The 23053-nt window shown below is 36.8% G+C and overlaps 1 protein-coding gene across 1 annotated transcript in view; it reads left to right on the plus strand.

The window, feature by feature from the left end:
• Positions 1-23053, plus strand: part of LRP1B (LDL receptor related protein 1B) — a 1820879-nt gene that overhangs the window by 344471 nt on the left and 1453355 nt on the right. Inside the window, exon 2 of the mRNA XM_029226108.1 lies at positions 3631-3753. Within this exon, the coding sequence (XP_029081941.1) occupies positions 3631-3753 (123 nt within the window). The remainder of the gene's footprint in view (positions 1-3630; positions 3754-23053) is intronic.

Genomic DNA, 23053 nt, shown 5'->3' on the forward strand with positions numbered 1-23053 from the left:
ACTATGGAGAACAGTATGGAGTTTCCTTTAAAAACTAAAAATAGAGCTACCATATGATCCAGCAATCCTACTCCTGGGCATATATCCAGAGAAAACCATAATTTGAAAAGATACATGCACCCCAATGTTCATTGCAACACCAGTTAAAATAGCCTGGACATGGAAGCAACCTAAATGGATTGACAGATAAATGGTAAAGAAGACGTGGTACATATATAAAATGGAATATTGCCAGAGGTTCTTAGCACATGACCTTTTATTCAAACGGATGTCACTCTCACCTTCTATAAGCCTTTATTAAATGTCACATTCTCTGTGACACGTTCTCTGACCACCTTATTTAAAATTGTATGTCCACCCCCTGGCCCTGGTCTCCAACCCTTAATCCCCATCTCTCCATAGTGTTTATCTTCTAATATACTTTGCCGTTAACTCGTGTTTATTTTGTTTCTGTTTCTATCCTCCACTGTAACGTAAGCTCTATGATGGCAGGGGATTCTGCTTTGTTTTCCTCACTATTGTATCCTCAGTCCCTAGAACATAGTAGAAGCTCAGTGATATTTGTTGAATAAATAAATGAATGAACAAATTAAGATATCAGGGGTGGAACTGCGTTTTGAACTGCAGAGCACTATAAAAATACTAATTATTCCTACTATTATTATTCCACTGCCCCCATGACAAGGGTCACATACACATTTACACTCACATGTACAATATCTTCTTTTTTTTTCCCCATCTCTATGTCCTATCGTGGTTTTGAGACACCATCTAATCAATATTTGAGGCTATTTACTTGGAGGCATATTTGAGTCTTTCAACTATTTAGTCACTAATTCCTAACTCTTATATTAGATCATTTGGAGCACAGTCTCCATTTTAGTCCCCACTACTTTACCCCAATCATCTTAAACTTTTCTCTAGACAATTGCAGTAGTCTCCTCACAGGTGACTTTGCAGTTTATTTTAACGTGAATACCATTTCTTAAGTAATTGTCCATGGCTTCAAATTATCTACAAAGTGCTTCCTGTGGTACTCGAGGTTCTTCATTACTAACCCTGACCTATTTTTTTTTTTTTTTCTTTTGGCTGCATTGGGTCTTTGTTGCTGCACTCGGGCTTTCTCTAGATGCAGAGAGCAGGGGCTACTCTTTGTTGCCATGCGTGGGCTTCTCATTGCAGCGGCTTCTCTTGTTGTGGAGCATGGGGTCTAGGTGTGCGGTCTTCAGTAGTTGTGGCTTGCAGACTCTAGAGTGCAGGTTCAGTAGTTGTGGCACACGGGCTTAGTTGCTCCATGGCATGTGGGTTCTTCCTGGACCAGGGCTCTAAACCGTGTCCTTTGCATTGGGAGGCGGATTCTTAACCACTGCGCCACTAGGGAAGTCCCTGACCTATGTTTTTGAGACACTATTTTTCAGCACTATAAATTGTTCTGTTGGCCCTTTTTATTTCTTTATACTTCAACAAATACTTGTTGATTATTTACTGAGACAGACACTATACAGTGGCATTTAGCAAGACACCATCTCTTTTCCCCTTTTCTTATAGCAATTGGTTATAGTTTGGGAGGAATGAAGGAAGAGAAAACCTAGCATCTCAAAATCATAGATCAAATGCAGACTAGCTATAGGTACAATGAGCAGTCATTCTGATTTTTCTGGAATAGACTTGGTTTATACTTGTTGCCCCAGTGTAATTATTAATGTCTTCCTTCACCCTCAGAACTCTCCCTGTTTGGTAATAAATCATATAGTCTCTGTCTATAAGCAAAAATAATTTGAATTTTCTCATGTGCTCTTTCCCTACATTAACTACAAAGGTTACATGACTGTCTAAAGCAGAATTTAAGTCCCTTTCCTCTAACACCAGGACATACTTATAAATATCACACATAATGTTTGGTGGAGAAAAACCTAGATGGATCTTATAACCTGAATGTCATTTCAACTTCAGTATAAAACATTTGTCTCAAATGCATTTCAATAATTACTGCCTTAACAATTTTTCTTACTCTACCTCTTGTCTGAAATGTCCTATATTTACTCTCCATTTATCCATAGCCTACCCACGTTTAAAATCATGCTTATATCCCCAGACTTTTCTTTGTATTGGTATCCATCTATCTCTACCTGTGATCTCTCCTTTTAGCAGTTATTTTCTAAATCACTTATTTGGCAACTTTTGGTATACAATGTACTTTTTTCTTTGGGATCTGTTGGTGTAAGTAGTCTGACTGAATCTTTCAAGACAAAGACTGAGACTTATACATCTTTGATTCTATAGCACCAACTCTAAGGCCAAATTCAAAGTATGCACAAATAACCTAATGTGAAAAAAAACAACAATAATTATGATAGCAGTGGTAATGAGTGTGGTATTGACGGTGTATAATAAGGTAAAATATATGAATTTTCAGAAAATATCATAGTGTGCGAGTAGGAAGAGTTAATTATAGATTAAAGATGTGTGTTTGTGTGTGTCTGGATGTGTTTGTGTGTTTGTAAAGTATATTTGTTTTAAGTTATTTTGGGGTCAGGGGAAGAGGTTGAGGGAGAGAAAGGAAAGACATACTATATCTTATCAAATGATTAAGTGGAAGATGTGCCATCATTTTGTAGATTGCTAGGCGAAAAAGGCCAATTAAGCTATGGTGTAATGCTTTTGTATCACTTAGAATATGCATTTGGTATATACTGAAAGACATATTTACTGATGGATTTCTTTGATGTTGGATCATTCCTGTATATACATAACAAAGAATGAGTGATATCAAATGTCTAACACTCCTAACACTCTTTCACACTCCGAGGTCATCAATTGTAAGAAACATTTCTATTTCAGACATGTTTTTAAATACTTTTAAAAAAGAAATATTTTGTTGAATGGACTTATAGGGCATAAGTAAGAATATTGCAAAAAACAACATCTGATGAGTTTACTAGGACCTGAGGAAAGGCAACAGATCCTAAATATTCTGAAACAATGGAAGGAAAATAATGGACTTTTTGAATACAATCAAATGTAGAAACCTGAGTTAGAACAAAGCTTTATGGGATTTTACTATCACTCTCACTGTCCAGTAGCAGAAACTGTCAATTGGAAAGTTGTAGTGAAAAATATATTACGATATTGGGTATCTAACAGATGTAAAGGCATGAAGCTCTAGCATAAGGTTGGATAGTTAAGAACTAAATACTAAGAGATGGAGTTTACGTACAAGGTTTAATTTTTATTGCTGATTTTTCATTGTCTTGGAGCAGAGGAGGAAACTAAAATTTTTCTGCTCAAGAGCTTCTGCTTTGGATCAACATCTTCTATAAAACCTGCTTGCTGGGATAGCTATATGCCTTATCTGAGGAAGCCTCTAGTCCTAAACACAAATAGAATTCTTAACTATTTTCAGGATAGATTGTGTGAGACCACAACAAAGTTAAGTCTATCAGAATTGAGTGCTTGAGCTGAGTGGATAAAAATAAGAAAAATAATCGGTTTAGCTTTGTTGCCGAACAGAAAATGTGGACCACATTCATAGACCTTTTATGCATTGCCTTCTCATATTTCATCTTTGTACTGCTCTTGTGTTCATGTTCAGATCATTCATATTTTATTTTGAAACATTTTCATTTTCAGATCAGCAGTTGTGTGATCCTGGTGAATTTCTTTGCCACGATCATGTGACTTGTGTCTCCCAGAGCTGGCTGTGTGATGGGGACCCAGACTGCCCTGATGATTCAGACGAATCTTTAGATACCTGTGAGTAGAAAGGTTCTCATGCCATTCGGATTTACCTTACATGTGAAACTAAATGTCAGCTGTTTTCACAGATGACTGCTGTTTCCGTTTATTCTTTTTTTCCCAAATAGCCTAAAAACTTAAAACCTTTTGTTTGTGTGTCCTTTAAAATGACTACGTGAATGAGAGCGTAAAACGCAGTTTTGTCGTGTGAATTAACTTATGAAGGGAAGAAAATGCAAGGTTATTTCAATGTGATTGTGTTACTCCTAGAAAAAAATTTACTTGAAGAGAAAAAAATCCTTGAAAACACAGCACTGAGAGGGAATAAGGTCCTCTCCAATAATTTATCTCACACGTTTTGAGACAGAGGAGCATATAGAAGGAATAATGAACTAATCAAGCTTTAGCTCCCATATTATTTCTATTAATATCTAGGGCACTACACAAATGATTGAACATGTTTTCTCTTGCACCTGAAAGATAGAAACTACATTTATCCATCCATGCAGTGAGGATCTTTGACTTTATAATATCAGATTCAGAACTCTTAATACACATGAGTCCTAATTGTAATTGTACCACTGTGTCTAACTTGGGAGTCCATTACGGGTTTTGCCCATGTGAAAAATACCACTAAATCAAAATTGTAAATAATAACAGGACGACAGCTAAATCTGCTACACTTTCTTTTAAATACCCACTGTTGTAAGGAGTGTGAAGAGTCCCCTAAATTTTCATATTGATATTTTCTAGCACAGCTAATATCAGTTTTTACTCCCCACGCAAACAGGTATGTCAGCTTCTCAGAATCATCCTCAAAGCAACTACATAGTTCTGTGAAATCAACATGAAAAAAGAAAAATTCACCACTCTTATTGCTTGATATTGTAGAGATAATAATTATTGGTTCCATTTTCCACTTTTATCTACTTGTTTATAAGTATTATAGATGGAACCAATATAAGTTTTGATGAAAATCTTGGTGACAGAAAGCAGAAGCAATGCTTATTCACTTTCTTCATGTTTGCTCGTGTTTTTAAAGTTTCTCAACATATGGGTACTTGAATATTTGCATTAATTGCCTTTCTTCAATTTGAACAGATCGCTTTTTCGATAGTAAGAGGTTGTAGTTGTTTACTACATTTCTGATTTTCACCAATTTCATCAGTTTAATTCTGAAAACCTTTACGAGACCCCTATAGCATAGCTAAGGTTCTAGGCATGATAAGAGGAAAAAGTATATTAATAGGAAAATACTCCAGTGGATAAATAAAATCTGATAAATCCATACAAAGGAATATTATTTAACAATAAAAAAAGACTGAAGTACTTATACATGCTACATGGATAAATCTTGAAAATATTATGTGAAGGAAAAGGAGCCAGGCACAAGAGACCACATATTTTATGATTCCATTCATATGAAACATCCCAATAGGCAAATCTATAGAGACAGAAAGTAGATAAGTGGTTGCCAGTGGCCAGTGGGGTGGAGGAGAATGAGGAATGTCTGCTAATGAGTATGGGGTCTCTTTGGAGGTGATGAAGTGTTCTAAAATTAGATTGCAGTGATGGTTGCACAACTCTGTTAATGTATTTAAATACATTGAACTGTGCATATTAAATGGGTGAATTGTATGGTAGGTGAATTATACCTTAACAAAGTTGTTTAAAAATGGAAAATAAGGAGAAGAATCTCAAAATTCTGCATATGGATGCAGATGGTATAGTAATGTGAAAAGACAACAATAATAAAATACCCCGCCCATGAAATATATAAGTAGTTGGACTACATTTCACCTGTATAAGTAGTGGGACTTAACACTGTTTAAGCCTTCCCCTATTTAAGTGCCATAGATGAGTTTTCTTCTCGTTAGATGCAGGGGATGATCGCCATGGCATAATCGGACTAAAAAGTTAAATTTTTGAGTTTTGGAGTCTTGCATTTTTGCCCTGATCCTACTATCAAATTCCTGTTAGGAAACATGACAGAGACATGAGAGAGATTTGCAGAATCCATACGTAGGAAGGCAGGTTGAAGGAGAAATGCCCTGGAACTTGTACCTGGCACAGTGCAAAAGTGATTGAGAAGAAAAGGCTGTGTGGTCTGTCTAGGCAGGAGTTCCCTTCATGCTTTTGAATAATAGAGAAAAATGATGCTCCCTTTGTACTCAGGAGGGGGATTAGTGGGAGAATCAGGCTGGAGAGGATCTGTGGTACAGAGGAGGCACAAGGACCTTGGTGGTCAAAACTCAAACCCAAAGAGGAAAGAGACCCCAAAGTGAATGCCAAAGTGGGTGGATGACAGTATTCCACTCCCCCTCCCATGCCGGCTCTGTGCTTCTAGGAACGTGGCCGATACCAAGCAGGGCCACACCAGTCAGCTAGACTTGTGTTTGCTGGCCAGCATCTGCCCTGATTGATTGAGCTTCTGTTCTTAATGGTCAGTGTCTCAACCACAATGTTTGAAAATGTTTTGAGTATCCATCTTGCCCAGAAGGTAGACACCACCTTGTGTTCGGGGGAAAAAGGTAGGTCCTTCAATTCACACAGATTAGGGGCTTTGGCGGACTGAAGCTTCAAATTAGGAATTACACGTGGGTTAATTGAAATAGAGATAGATTTTCTTCTTATCTAGTTTTTAAAATGAAACTCATACCTCCTTAAGGTATTTTTGTCAGTTTTTAAGTATATAGTTATTTTCCTCGACAAAATTTGGTGAGTTCAGTTTTAAAATGTTTTCCCATTTTGGCCATTCTTATTCTACTCTCAGGCATCGAAATTGCTGAATATCCTCAAGAGCAACACTAAAAAAAAATTCTTATATCAATGTAGCAACATAACAAAGAAAGAAAAATACTCATTTTTTTTTAACCTGGGTGTTTAATCTGAGTAACATATTTGGATCCACATTTAATTAGCCTGTTTCAGATAAGTGGTTTCAGTACTAACTAAAATCTGGACAAGCATAGAGAAAAAGCTTTATGGAAAAATCAGACTTTTTCAAATTTAAATTTCTCAATCCAGATGTTCACAGTTACCATTTTCCCTAAGCATAGTGCTTTGTAATGTGTTGTTTTATAACATTCGTATGCAGTCATCGCTGATCTACATAAATAATTGCGTAATTTTATAATTATATGAATGTATATACATTCAATGTGAAAGATAAATACTAGAAATCAAAAACCTTGAAGCTTGATTCTTAAGGATAATTTTGTGCTCAGTGTATTAACAAAAGTATGTTATCATATTTGATCTGAAGACAAAGTATGTTGTATCTACAAAATATTAGATGAAAACCGCTGATGCAATGCACTTATTTTTCCTAAATCCACTTAGCCTCTAAAATGATAAGAGGACCAATATAGCATAGAATTTATTATGACATTGTGAAAGCTCTGCCATGACAAAATTCTAACGGGAAAAAAGTGGATATTGTCAAGGAGGAGGAAAAGCTTTACTTGTGAGAGGCTGATGACAAAAATGCGTTAGAAGATAAACATGCCTACAGAAAAACAAAGGAAGTGAAAATCAAATGACATTGAGGTATTTGGGGATCTGAGAGGTTAACAGGCACATATTTTCTTTCTCTTCTGTGTTTGTTTAAGCCCAGGTTGTAGGGGTATTTTCTACTATTTATGGGGCAGAAGTGAGATTTCACTAACAGCAATCCAAGGCCAAAGAAACCCGTCTTCAATGGGGTTGATTTACCACTAAGCTGACTGCATGTTGAGATGAGTTTTCTAAAATATGAGATTAGAGAAATTTAATAATTTCTATCCTTACCGTTGAATATGAGAAATGGTTCTTTAGCCTTATATTACAAATGAAAGTCTTTATTTTGCTACATTATTTGAAGTAATTTGTTAAGTGTCTAAATGGCTAACCATCTTTTAGGTCCTATGAGGCAATGAGAAGAGAAAATCAGGAAAAATCACCCTCTTTCTACTCAGTGCTTTCAATCCATTTGTAAGTCTAGCCTTTTGTATGACGAGAATTAAAGTGAATAGTAGAAACGTTATCTGTGGAATGAAAACTTGGTACCCCCTGTGACAGGGAAGTCTTCCTGAAAGGTGCTTTTATTCCAAGGTATTCAATACATGATTCCTTCTAGGATTTTCTGTTGAATGCTTAATGATACTTCCTTTCCAACAATGAGTTGCAGCAGACGTGTGATGTTTTTTGGCAATCTGATGTTTATATACTTAAAATTAGATTCCTCCTTTGAAGTCAGGAAGGTATTTGTTCTGCTCCTTCTCCTTCTTCCTTATTGCCCTCCACTACCCCCCTTCAGAAAATCATGTAGAGAGTCCTTCTGCTATAGATCATGTTGTGGATATGATGACTCTTTGACTAACCGGGGAGTATAAAAATGACATTATAGGAGGGTAAGATTTGCAACCTGGATACAGTAAGTCCTCTACATGGAAACCTTCAAGTTGTGAACTTTCAAAGATGAGGATGTGCATTCACATGGCCAATCACGGTAAGTTAGTTCGCGTGTTTGGCATACACTGTCACGTGAGTGCATCCTCTACAAGTGGTTGTGCTTTTGTATACTGTACAGTACTGTATAGAGTACAGTAGTACAATATCTTTGTTTCAAGTCCAGGATGTCCAGAAGCAAGCGTAAAAGCAGTGGTCATGTAGCTGGTACTGCTAAGAAACACCAAGAGATACAGGAGGAAGAAGAAATAACTGAAGAACCAAAGAGATTCACGATGCAGGAAATGGAAAGGGGATTTTCTTTATTCGATAAGGCACTGTTAGTTTTTGAGGCAAAGGACCGGAACGTAGAACAATACACGAAGGTTACAACAGCTGTTCAGGATGCAATCCAGTGCAACCATGTCATCCATGATGAGAAAAAAAGAGCTACTACCCAGACATCCCTGGATTGTTTTTTCAAAAGGGTAGATAGAATTGAATCCAGCAAGGAGCCAGAACCTGTGCCATCCACGTCAGGCGTGAGTGACACTGCGCTTGCCCTCCATCTCCTATTGCTGATGACCCTTCATCTCTACCCTCTCCCACCTCCTCTCCCTCCTCCAGTCAGTAACTCTTCTTGCCTGTTCACTCAGTGCCAGCCCCTGTATGCCAGCTGTTGTACTGTATAGTACTGTGCTTTTCAAGGTATTGTATTGTGAGATTAAAGATGTTTTCTTTATTTTTTGCATATTATTTGTGTGAAAAATATTATAAACCTATTACAGTACAGTACTATATAGCCAATTGTGTTAGTTGGGTACCTAGGCTAACTTCATTGGACTTACGAACAAATTGGACTTACCAATGCGCTCTCGGAACGGAACTTGGCCGTATGCAGGGGACTTACTGTAGTTGTTATAATAATTTTCATATTGACTCTACTCTGTCCTGTCCTTCTGCAAGGATCAGCAACCTTTTTCTGTATAAGACCATACAGTACACATTTTAGGATTCCCGAGCTTATGTCATCTCTGTTGCATATTCTTCTTTGTTTTTATTTGTTTGTAAAACAGTTAAAATGGAACAACAAACATCATTAGTTTACACTCTGTACAAAAACAGTCCACAGACTGGGTTTGTCTTGCAGGCTGTAGTTTGCCAAACCCTACTGCAGTGTCCTAGCTAAGCCGTGTCTGCTGTACTGCTGCAGAGGTGGGGCCGTGTCCGGGTACTGCAGCCACAGGAAGCAGCATAACTGGGCAAAGTGGAAGAATGGGGCATAGAGTTGTGTGTGTACCCACTCCCACATGGTGCCAGACTTGGGCAAAATGGCATTCTCTGTAAAAGCTGGCTTCTTTCTTCTATTTTTGCACATCTCCTTATGTGTTAAGATTGCATTTGAGCATAAGGGACAGACACAGGAGCTCAAACAAATAAGGGTTTACTTTTCTCATATTAAAAGGTGCAAAAGTGGACAATCTAGGATTAATATGGAAGCTCCAGAACGACAGCAGGCTTCCTCTACCTCTTAGCATGGAGCTATCAGTCTTTTAGCCACAGTAGGGCTTTTCCACCTTCCCCAGTAGATAATTCCATTTCGGCCAGAGAGAAGGGAAAAAAAAAAAAGAAACAGCCAGTGCCAGCTGAGTCTATCTGTTTGTCAGGAGAATAGTAACTTTTACGGAAAGCAAACTCAGTAGGTTTCTTGCTTAGATGTCCTTCGCCAGAACTGATCACCTAAGGTATGGGGCAATGAGTATTTCCACAGGGCTTTCCAAAATAAGATCTGTGGTTCTGCTAGTAAAGAAAAAGGGGAGACTAGATATTGGGCGAGAAGAGGCCCCAGGTAGCATGTGCCACAGTGTCTCTTCACTCCTTTTCCTCTCTTCATCCACTGAGGAGAGGTGGCAGGCACAGTGCATGATCAGGGCTTCTGAATCCCAGATGCTTGACACCAAAGCCAGTTCCTCCAGATGAATATCTTTGCTCTTGTACAGCAGACTAAGTCATTCTGGGTCTCCATTACCTTATCTGTACAATGGGCATGACAGTACCTACCTCACAGTAAAGTGCTTAGAGTAGTGCCTGTTCCAGAGTAAGAGCCCCTCTCCACCCAGCACCCCCTCCCTGTATTCCATATGCCAGAGCTCTGACCAAGCACCTTACCCTGAGGGTCTTTTGATAGAGCATGCTAATTGCCCCCTCTCCCATTCTTACTGAAGATTGGCTTTATTCTCTAACGTTGTGGCTAGCAATAGGGTTAATTTACCACATACACTAATTCAAGAGAAGTTATTAACAGTTTTTAATAATTAAGTATATTACACTCAAGCATTGAGGTAAATAAGGTGTAGACATTATTTGGGGACAGGTGGCTTTTCCTAAGAACTCTTCCAAAGACATCATGTTGATGAATTAGCTAAAGTTAAAATATATGGCTAAAAAACACATTAATGAATAATATTATTTAATCAACATTGCAGTCCTGAAATGTAGCTGTTATCTCATTTTAAGAAACGAGGAAACTGAGTTTACAGTCCTTCTATGCCCTCTAAGTTGGCTGTTATCGGTGAAAGCAGAGTTAGCATTTCTTTCAACTTGCCCTTCTTTTTATAAATACTCAGGAAAGGAAGAATCTAACTCCTAAAAGGAAGCCTTAGGCCACCTAATTTAAAAATATGGTGTCATTTGAAAAACATAGATGCTATCCCAACAGTTATATCACACTGACTTTGGAGGTAATCAGTTCTAATTGAATAATTCAGTAAACACACCATGTCTCCTGGGTAATAGGAATAGAAGCATTTGTGAAGAATGAAAATGGCTGTAAGTTATTAGGGTTAGATATGCCTCTGCATGAATTGACCATTGCTTTGACTGCATTTCCATTGTTGTAGGATTCTAAGCTTTATTTAGATAGGAGGATATTAATGAACTCCTTATATTCATACACTGACCTTTCCCCTAGGATATAAGGTAGAAATCCTTTTACAGTTTCCTTGTAAACTTTCTTTCTTTAACAGAGGTCAGAGAAATAAAACAAAAATTCAGGTGGGAGGTTATTAGCAAACAGATACTGCCCTTTAAAAATAAATAGCAGAATAGGGCACTGAAAGTAGACTATAGGAACAATAAAATGAATGGAAATATGGTCCTTGTTTCTAAGTAATAGTGATTTAGAGGTCACTTTGCAATGAGCTAATATATGAGAGCCACAGAGCTAAGCTTTTCGTTAGGAAGAGAAGCTGAAATGATCTTACAGATTAAAGGGAGAGCATGTGAGACCCATGAGGGCAGTTTATGTCTCTTTCAATTCTTTTTGTTTTGCTCTTCGTTTTATTCTGAGGCTTCCCTCTTTTGCAATGAAGAGGCAAGAAACATTGACCCTTCTTTCATAATAAAGAGACTTCCACTTATGAGTTGATATGAAGGGGAGACAGGAAGGTGAGGAACAGTATAATTGTGAATTGAAAGGGCCTGTCTAAGGTTGGTTCATTTCCCCAGCACAGTGCGGACGGGATGGAGGGTGACATTTCCCTTCATCCTGCCCTGCAATGTGCTAACGGGTCTCTGAAAGTTTGCCTCTGCAATTTTAAGCAAGTTTGATTCGAGGCATAGGTGATAAACCTGAGTGCACCACAATTCACAGAAGTGGAGCAAGACCAGCTTTGCAGAAGGCCTTGCTGTTCTTCAAGAAGCCACTGCTGTTTGGTTTTCTGATCCAAGTTCACAGGTCATAGGATAAAAAGGAACTCGTGTCCCTCAGCCTGGACTGGAAATTACAGGCAATGAAAACTTTGAAATGATATAAAATAAAGGGGATTAAATAAAATTATTGAATTCTAGAGACAACTCTGATAAAATCTCCTTGGCTTAAAGGATGAGGTATAGTAAACAAATGGTCTTGCAGGGCTCTATTGGGACAAAGCTGAAGGCTGAGCAAGGAGCCTTCTCAGAAATGATTCAATCCATCACTTATCCACAACTAATCTAGCATTTGGGGTTGGGGATGAAGGCTTCTTACCTTTCATGGGTGAGCAAATTTCTTCCCAGAGGAGGTTTTATTCTTTATAGTCAGTGTATAAAATTTACATTTGACTTTCACTCGGAAGTGCTTCTGAAATGACATATTTTGCTAAATGAAGCACTGAAGGATGTTTTGTTCTACGAACTTATTTTAATGGCAATGTCTTTTTTCTCTTTCCCTTCCCCCATATCTTACATTATTTCTTCCCTGAAAGCAGAATATAAAACCCTACTATAATATGCCTATGGAATTCTCAGTAGGACAAAAAGTATCATCCTTCTACTAATTGCTGTATTGGCCCGTTTCAGTTTTAGGCAGAATAATTGACTTTGGGTTGAATATTTTCAATTAAAATCTCTGTAACATTAGCCTTTTTTTTGATTTGGGGGATGGGAGAAATTGCTTGCAAAGAGTAAAGTTCATGAGAAGATGGGTAAAAATAGGGCTTAGGTGGAAGGATACCAATTCAGTAAAGGTGACTTATAGCAGTCTACTTATCTTGCAGGATTTTTTTGTTCGTTTGTTTGTTTTACTTTTCTGAAAAATGATGCCTTGGGAGGGAAAAGTTTGACCGTATTCCTTGGTCAACCAAGGATCAGATACGAAAGGGGAGAATCTTTCAGCTTGCACAAATCTTTCTGGGTATTAAACAGCAAGAAAGAAAACAAACTAGTAAGTACTTCTCAACAACTCTGATGGAGTTGCCAAGAGAAAAGTAATTATTAATAAACTTCTTGTCTTAGACTTCAGCATACAGTCATAAGACTAATAATTTCAATCTTTCAAAAATAGTAATTATAGAAAGGACTTATACTTGTATAACACTTTGATAATTTAAGGACATGTACATTAGAATCAATAAATATCCTTTGACATAGTACCTATTTTTTGAGAAAAATAGGCCAGGTATTATGGCCATAAAAAAAATAAGAAATCTAAAGCACAAACAGGTTGCTTGGTCAAGAGTCTCATAGCTAATGGGTAACAAGGCTAAAACTGGAATCCAGAAATTGCATTTCCTAACTTTCTATTATAGCATCAGTTATGGGCTGAATTGCACCCCTCAATATTCACATGTTGAAACCCTAAAATTATTCCATTGCAGAATGTAATTGAACTTGTTGCTAGAGGCTTAAAAGAGGTAAATTAAGTAAAAATGAGGTCATTAGAGTGGGTCCTTATCCCATCTGACTGGTGTCTTGTAAGAAGTGGAAATTTGGACACACTGAGGGACACTGGGGTGCTTGTACACAGAGAGAAGGCCATTGGAAGAGGCAGTCAGAGGGTGGAGATCTGCAATCCAAGGAGGCCTTGGGGGAAACTAAACCCAGCAACATCTTGATCTCGGACTTTTGGCCTCAGCACTGAGAGGAAATAAATTTCTGTTGTTTAAGCCAGTTAGTCTGTGGTATTTTGTTATGGCAGACAGCAGATTAATATAACATCCTAGTATATGTCTACTACACTTCCATGTTTTTTATATTAATATAAAGAATACTGCAACAATTTAAAAATCCCTCCTTTTCCTTGGAGATATATACTAACTACCAGAGTACTGAAATTATAGGCTTTATTTAGAGATATGAAATGAAATCACCAGTTTCTGATGAAATAAAGGGCCCATTCCTACAGCAGTGGTCCTAACCCTCTAAGAATGCCTGATTTGATCACATAGTACAATTCTTATACAAATGAAAAAACATTGTTTTAATAAAAAATCAGTAGATAATTACTACAGATTATTTTTTTCAAATATTTATGGATGGGTTGCTCCAAAATTTTAAAAAAGTAGTTTTGCCTTAATCCTTCCCGCTGGTGATCTAGAACACTCATTTGGTGGTGCAGTTGGAGTCCATCTCCACAATGCTACGTATTTGCAACACCAAAGGCAAACTTGGATTGATGACTTAACTAACATTATTTTCTGAGGGAAACAGTAGAAATTCATAAGTGGTGTATACTAGTCACAGCGTGCATATTAGTAATATTATATATTAGGTTGCTGTAATCTATATTAGATTGTTATAATTGTTGACTCGCAATTGATAATTGGGTTAGGCAATAAAATAGATGTAATTTGATAGTTAAAATAATGCTTCTTTCTCCACATGGGACTTTGGGGGATTTTGTTACATTTTACTTCCAAATTTGCACATATTAGACAATTCAATTTTTAAAATAAATGACATACTATATATTTTCACTTAAGGAGTAAAGAGAATTTTGTTACCAAACTACAGTTCCCATAGTGTATTGGTGCATTTTCTTTACGAAAACTAGAATGTAATCAATCAGCAGCTATTTACTGAGGAACTACTGTGTTCAAGGTGCTTACTAAGCATGGTCCTTCAACCATTTTTTCCATGCCTTACCATGTGCCAGGGCTTTCACCTATGCTAATTTAGTTTCTATCCTGGTAAAATGATACTAATTTCATATTAAAGAAGATGTTTATGAGAAAGATAAGGATGACAATTACTGACACAAAATATATGGTTAATATGGGCCAGATGTTGTGCTATGACCCTTATGTGGATTATATCCTTTGATCCTGACAACAGCCCTGAGCGGGACATTGGGTACCGTTGTTCAGGTCGTGCAAGGCATCAGGGTGACATAAATAATGCAGACAGCATGGGTATATATATTTTCCTACAAATGGAAATAAATGATCTTTGAAAGGGAGCAGTGTTTGTAATTTGCATGAAGGCACTCTATGAGCTAATGGTGGCCTCCTTATGATACTAATCATGGTCAGCTTTTATAGAGGATAAAAATAAAGCATGCGAGAAGTTACTTGCTAGAGTTCCTAAAGCAATTATGTGACAGTGCTACAGTTGAACACTGTACCATGCTATATAGCCTCCTAGATGAGGTAAATGAAGTTCAGAGACGTTAAATAGATTCCACTAACATTCCCCCTTAGTGAAGACCAGACTTTCATTCATGCCTATCTCACGTAACATTTAAGTCGGCATTTAAGTTGGCATCCTGTACATAATCCATCTATCTCTATATGTATCTATCAGTGTATCTATGTGTCTATATATCTATTAAATTTATGCATAACAAATTTTAATTGAGTGACTACTGTGTAATAGGTCCTGTGATAGATGTTGGGAATGACAAGATAAATATGCTAAAGATGGAAGACAGATATTGTAACAACTGATAGAGGATTTTAATTATCTCATTTATCCAATTCTAAAGGATATATAAATGTGTATATATTACTGTACTAATAATTTTAAAAGGTATATGGGTTAACATTTATATATGCATGTATATGAATTTTGTGTGTTCATATACACAAATTGAATCTGGAAAAAAATAATATTCTCTTCACCATTTTTCCTCACACAGACAAACAAAACACACATATTCACTCTAATTTAAAAACACATTGTTGGGAATTCCCTGGCAGTCCAGTGGTTAGGACTCGGCAATTTCACTGCCAAGGCCTGGGTTCTATCTCTAGTCGGGGAACTAAGGTCCCACAAGCCGCGGGGCATGCCCCGCCCAAAAAAGTAAAAAATAAAAACACACTGATGAGGATAACTGAGGAGATTATCAGTTTTCTATTGCTGTATAATTAATTACCATAGATTTAACATGTCAAAATAACACCCATTTCTTATCGCACAATTCCATAGTTCAGAAATCTAGTTAGGATCAAATGGGATCAAACTCTGCTTAAAGTTTCACAAGGCAGAAATCAAGGTATTCCTAAGGCTGGGCTCTTATCTGGAGAGTCTGAGAAAGAATCTGCTTCTAAGCTCATTTAAGTTGTTGGCTGAATTTGGTTTCTTGTGGTTGTAGGACTGGGACCACAATTTCTTGATGGTCTTCAGCCTCAACCTTTGACAACCAAGGGCCACCCACATTTCTTGGCAGGGGACCCTGTCCATTTTCAAAACCAGCAATATGTTGAAGCTTCCTCATGATTCATGCTTTCAATCCCCGACTTCCTCCTCTGCAACCAGATGGAAAACACCTTCGGCTTTTAAACAGCTTGTGTGATTAGATTAAGAAGACGTGGATAATTTCCTTTTGCCGTATAATACAATATAATCCTGGAGTGATATCTCATCATATTCACAGGTTGCACTGACATTCAAAACAGAAGGGGTTATACAAGGAAGAGAGTCAATGAGAGTGATTCTTAGAATTCTGAGTAATACAGTGTATTCGTGGGTTAGGGCTGCCATAACAAAATACCATAGACTTTCGGTTTAAATTTTAAAAATATATATATTTCCTCATAGTTCTGGAGGCTACAAGTTCAAGTTCAAGGTGTTGGCAGCCTTGGTTTCATTCTGAAGCCTCTCTCCTTGGCTTGTAAATGACCATCTTCCTCTCATGTTGTTAAATGGTCTTCCCCCTGTGTGTGTCTGTGTCCTAATCTCTTCTTATAAAGACACCAGTCATATTGGATTCACGCCCACCTGTATGACCAGATTTTACCGTAATTACCTCTTAAAGGTCCTGTCTCCAAACACTCTCACATTCTGAGGTACTGAGGGATGGGTGAGGACTTCAACATATAAATTTGGGGAGGATGCAATTCAGCCTATAACACGCAAGATGATTTTGCTTTTCTTTTTCGATTATAGTTCATCTAATGAATGTAGATTGTTATTTGTTTAAAAAGTTGAATTACTTTCTTCCCTCCACTTCTTACTGTGAAAAGTTTCAAGCTGACAGAAAAGTTGAAAGAATAGTATAGTAAATACCTGTATACCCTGGATTTATCAACCCTTAACATTTTGTGACATTTGCTTTATCTTTTTCTCTCTGTCTGAATTGTGTATAGATGTTTGGAATGTTTACACACATATACATATATATGTTCACATATGACTGTTGCTGAACCATTTAAATAAGTTGTAGACATCATGACATTTTATCCTGAAATGATTCTAAGAGCAAGACGTGCTCTTACATAACTATAACACCATCATCACACCCATGAAATTTGACTTTGATATTATATCCCATCCATATTCAACTTTCTCCAACTGTCCCTAAAACATCATTTGCAGTTATTTTTTGCCCAATCCAGGACCCAACCAAGAATAATGAATCACATGGCTCTTCAGTCTTCACTAATCCAGAATATTTTCCAACTTTTCTTTTGTCTGTTATGGCATTGACATTTTCCTGTAGAACGTCACAGAGTCCGAATTTTTCTATTTATGCTCTGCTGATTAGACTCAGAGTAAGTATTTTGCCAAGAATACACTATAGGTCATGACATACATTTCCAACTGTGTTAAATCAGAAGACAGGTCAGTTTGATGAAAGCTTGATAACATGGTTACCAAAACAGAATTACAACAGAATGTTTGCCAGAACATAAGGTACACCTCTGAACTACACAGCTAAGAAGTTTAACATAGCAGAGTGTTTTCCAGTCTTAACTAGTCCATCAGAAAAAAGACTCAGAAAAGGGGTAAAATTAAGAGCTTAAAATCATGAGATAGTCTCATGTTATTTGAACTTGAAAACAGAAATCAGCTGAAGAATGAGGCTTTAAGTTTGGACTTTGTATCACTTGAGTTGTATCACTCACCCTTAAAAAATCTAATTTTGGTTTTTCAAGTTTCTCTATGTATAGCTAAGTATCAATGAAGCATAGAATTACTGTCACTTCCATTTAAGTAACAAATATTATAAATCCTACATTACATTGTTAGCATCCTTAAGGACAGGCATCTTTTCCACTCTTATATCCATCCATTGTTCTGTACACAGTGAGCAGCACATATATTTTTGTCTGTCAGACATTTGAAAGGTGACTATGTAGGTAGGTAGTTTATATATATATATATATATATATATATATATATATATATACACTGATTATATATTTATGATTATTTTTAAAGTCAAACTTTATCAGTTTATTTGAATAGTTACCTTATTTAGGGAATCCATGAGTTATAGAATTATATCCAATATGACTTAATAAGTTTACACCATTGCTTTATAACCTGCTTTCTTCACATAAATACGGAAAAAGCTCCTTGAGACAGGAAAGAGTCTACCATTTACAAATTTTTTATCCAATCTTTCTTTTACTGCTGTCATCAAGTTTTTTATATTCAGTTAAGTGGTTAACCAATGAAATAATTGAATGCAGCATTTCAAAAGGGAAAGTAAAAGTGACCATGAAAGAATGTATTATCATTTAACACACACACACAAATTCCTCCCAGCGTTAGTCATTATGTAAGGCACTAAACTTTGGTGTCAGTAAGAGAAAATATTTGAATCTGTTTTACAACTGAAAATGCAGGAGAAAATGTTTGCAAGTGGAGAAACTTATAACCATTTCTGTTACGTTTGTCACCTGTCAGGATTTCATCCCAATGGGGTAGTGATGACTCTACATTCCCACTGGAACCTTTTCACATGTCATCCAAGTTTAAAAAAAAAAATGGTATCTATAGGTTCAGTTTGAAGTTGAGGTTATAAAAAAAAAGAAAGAAAAAGAAAACAATAACACCAACACTAGTTAGAAAAAGGCCAACTATAACAGCGTCCAAATTAAGGCAAAGCAGGTCAGACACATTCTGACAATGTTAAGCCAAAATGCAGTTTATAAATTCAACAAGATATTAATGATTCTTTACTGCAGTGATGGGTGTGTGTTTGGAAACAGTTAACCTCTGAGGGAAGTGGATTCTTGCACATGTGGATGTGGAATTTCTGTACTCTGATTGGAATCAAATAATTGAGTTTGCATTACTGCTCAACTCTTTTTTCTGGTTATCTTTAACTATTTCCTCCACGGATTAATAGGAATATAAATATATAATAAGTTTGTTTTGTTTCAAAATTTCTGGGCTTGATGAATATTTGAGAGAGTGTGAGAATTTTCTATTCCTCAAAAGTAGAACTGATTTAATAAATTAGATATAGATTAAGTCTAGGTTCAAGGAATCACAGTGATCGGATTGGCTGTCTAGGATGTACTCTTAAATGGCGAAGACTGGCTTCTGTTTAAGATTTAACCCAAGATAAACTGGATCTGGTCAAACCGCCATGAGCCACAGCCTTCGTGATGGGGATTCAGACTGCCAGGTTCTTCTTAAATTTTGCTTCAAGATGGATTTTTGCTCCTATTATTCTTTGCTTCATAAGAGTAATATGTTGATTTACTGGGCCCTTGTAGATGCTAGGAACTGAAATAGGTTCAGACTAAATAATCTCCAGATGAAAAACTAAAAACTAAAAACTACAGTTCAGTGAGGTAAAAGCAACTGGCTTGAGGACACATAGTGAATAAATCTCAGACCTGTGACTGAAATGTACATACCCGTGACTTGCGCCCTCTTTTCAATTTGCATGTGTGCCTCCCAGTATTATAGTTCTACAACCATTCTATATTTATTGCATCTCATCATTTATCACAACACTAACAAAAATGCATAAAAAGCAGAATCTGAAAAAATAAATTTAACTAAATTTCAAAATTTTAAATAAAATATAGAGGTGTATTCCCAAAGTAACTTTAACAACTGCTTCTATCCTCAAAAGCTGGTGTGTACCCAGGGCCCTACCTCTACATTCGGAGACCCCCTCCAACAAGCTGGAGCGGCCTAAACCCCACCCACACAGCCTCACTCAGGGCCCTTCTTCCAAACTTAAGAACTCCACACCCCAGAGGCCCTCCTTTAGAGGTGTTGCCTCTCCTTTTCTGCCCAGGTCCTAAGCAGAGGCCCTGCGCCGCGCTTCAACATTGCCCTGCCTAGGCACCGCCCCATGCTCAAAGTCATCCCCACCTGCCTAAGTCCCGCCCCACCCAAAACCCCGCCCCTGCCTAAGTTCCACCCCCCTGCTAAAACTCCACCCCCATACCCAAGGCTGTTTTTTTCCTTTTCTTTTTTCCTCTTTTATTTTATTTAATTTTATTTTTCTAAAATAATGGGTTTATTGAGATGTAATTCATATACCATAAAATTCACATGTTTAAAGTGTACAATTTAGTGGTTTATAGTACAGTCACAAAGTTGTGCAATCATTACCACTGTCTAATTCCAGAATATTTTCATCGTGCCAAGAAGAAACCCTGTACCCACTAGCAATCATTCCCCATTCTCCCCTTCCCCTAGCCTCTGGCAACCACTAAATTACCAAATTTGTTGATTAGCTCTAGTAGTTTTCTGGTGGCATCTTTAGGATTCTCTATATATAGTATCATGTCATCTAAAAACAGTGACAGTTTCACCTCTTCTTTTCCAATTTGTATTCTGTTTATTTCTTTTTCTTCTCTGATTGCCATGGCTAGGACTTCCAAAACTATGTTGAATAATAGTGGTGAGGGTGGACATCCTTGTCTTGTTCCTGATCTTACAGGAAATGCTTTCAGTTTTTCACCATTGAGAATGATGTTTGCTGTGGGTTTGTCTATATGGCCTTTATTATGTTGAGGTAGGTTCCCTGTATGCCCACTTTCTGGAGAGTTTTTATCATAAATGGGTGTTGAATTTTGTCAAAAGCTTTTTCTGCATCTATTGAGATGATCATATGGTTTTTATCCTTCAATTTGTTAATATGGTTTATCACATTGATTGATTTGTGTATACTGAAGAATTCTTGCATCTCTGGGATAAATCCCAGATGATCATGGTCTATGATACTTTTAATGAGTTGTTGGATTCTGTTTGCTAGTATTTTGTTGAGCAATTTTGCATCTATATTAATCAGTGATATTGGTCTGTAATTTTCTTTTTTTGTAGTATCTTTGTCTGGTTTTGGTATCAGGGTGATGGCGGCCTCATCAAATGAGTTTAGGAGTGTTCCTTCCTGTGGAACTTTTTGGAAGAGTTTGAGAAGGATGGGTATTAGCTCTTCTCTAAAGGTTTGATAAAATTCACCTTGAAGCCATCTGGTCCTGGACTTTTCTTTGTTGGAAGATTTTTAATCACAGTTTCAATTTCATTACTTGTGATTGGCCTGTTCATATTTTCTGTTTCTTCTTGGTCCAGTCTTGGAAGGTTATACCTTTGCAAGAATTTGTCCATTTCTTCCAGGTTGTCCATTTTATTGGCATAGAGTTGCTTGTAGTAGTCTCTTAGGACGCTTTGTATTTCTGTGGTGCCTGTTGTAACTTCCGCTTTTGCATTTCTAATTTTATTGATTTGAGTCGTCTCCCTCTTTTTCTTGATGAGTCTGGCTAATGGTTTATCAATTTTCTTTATCTTCTCAAAAAACCAGCTTTTAGTTTTATTGATCTTTGCTATTGTTTTCTTTGTTTCTATTTCATTTATTTCAGCTCTGATCTTGATGATTTCTTTCCTTCTGCTAACTTTGGGTTTTGTTTGTTCTTCTTTCACTAGTTGCTTTAGGTGTAAGGTTAGATTGTTTATTGGAGATTTTTCTTGTTTCTGGAAGTAAGCTTGTGTAGCTATAAACTTGCCTCTTAGAACTGCTTTTGCTGTATCCTATAGGTTTTGAATCATCCTGTTTCCATTGTCATTTGTCTCTAGGTATTTTTTAATTTCCTCTTTGATTTCTTCAGTGATCTCTTGGTTATTTAGTAACGTATTGTTTAGCCTCCATGTGTTTGTGTTTTTAAGGGTTTTTTTCCCTATAATTGATTTCTTATCTCATAGCATGTGGTCAGAAAAGATGTTTGTTATGATTTCAATTTTCTTAAATTTACTGAGGCTTGATTTGTGACCCAAGGTATGATCTATCCTGGAGAATGTTCCGTGCGAACTTGAGAAGAAAGTGTAATCTGCTGTTTTTGCATGGAATGTCCTATAAATATCAATTAAATCTATCTGGTCTATTGTGTCATTTAACGGTTGTGTTTCTTTATTAATTTTCTGTTTGGATCATCTGTCCATTGGTGTAAGTGAGGTGTTAAAGTCCCCCACTATTGTTGCGTTACTGTCGATTTCCTCTTTTATAACTGTTTGCAGTTGCCTTATGTATTGAGGTGCTCCTATGTTGGGTGCATATATATTCATGTTTATATTTTATTGTTTATAAATATAAAATATTTATATTTTATTGTTATATCTTCTTCTTGGATTGATCCCTTGAACATTATGTAGTGCCCTTCGTTGTCTCTTATAACATTGTTTATTTTAAAGTCTATTTTATCTGATATGAGTATTGCTATTCCAACTCTCTTTTGATTGCCATTTGCATGGAATATCTCTTTCCATCCCCTCACTTTCAGTCTGTATGTGTCCCTAGGTCTGAAGTGGGTCTCTTGTAGACAGCATATAGATGGGTCTTGTTTTTGTATCCATTCAGCAAGCCTGTGTCTTTCGGATGGAGCATTTAATCCATTTACATTTAAGGTAATTATCGATATGTATGTTCCTATGACCATTTTCTTAATTTTGGGGGGTTTGGTTTTGTAAGTCCTTTTCTTCTCTTGTGTTTTCCACTTAGAGAAGTTCCCTTAGCTTTTGTTGTAGAGCTGGTTTGGTGGTGCTGAATTCTCTTAGCTTTTGCTTGTCTGTAAAGCTTTTGATTTCTCCATCGAATCTGAACGAGATCCTAATCTTGGTTGTAGGTTCTTCCCTTTCATCACTTTAAGTATATCATGCCACTCCCTTCTGGCTTGTAGAGTTTCTGCTGAGAAATCAGCTGTTAACCTTATGGGAGTTCCCTTGTGTGTTACTTGTCATTTTTCCCTTGCTGCTTTCAATAATTTTTCTTTGTGTTTAATTTTTGCCAATTTGATTACTATGTGTCTCGGCATGTTTCTCCTTGGGTTTATCCTGTATGGGACTCTCTGCACTTCCTGGACTTGGGTGGCTATTTCCTTTCCCATGTTAGTGAAGTTTTCCACTATAATCTCTTCAAATATTTTCTCGGGCCCTTTCTCTCTCTCTT

This window comes from Monodon monoceros, unplaced genomic scaffold, assembly GCF_005190385.1.
Source record: "Monodon monoceros isolate NGI ecotype Baffin Bay Population unplaced genomic scaffold, NGI_Narwhal_1 Super_Scaffold_16, whole genome shotgun sequence".
Taxonomy (NCBI): Eukaryota; Metazoa; Chordata; class Mammalia; order Artiodactyla; family Monodontidae; genus Monodon; species Monodon monoceros.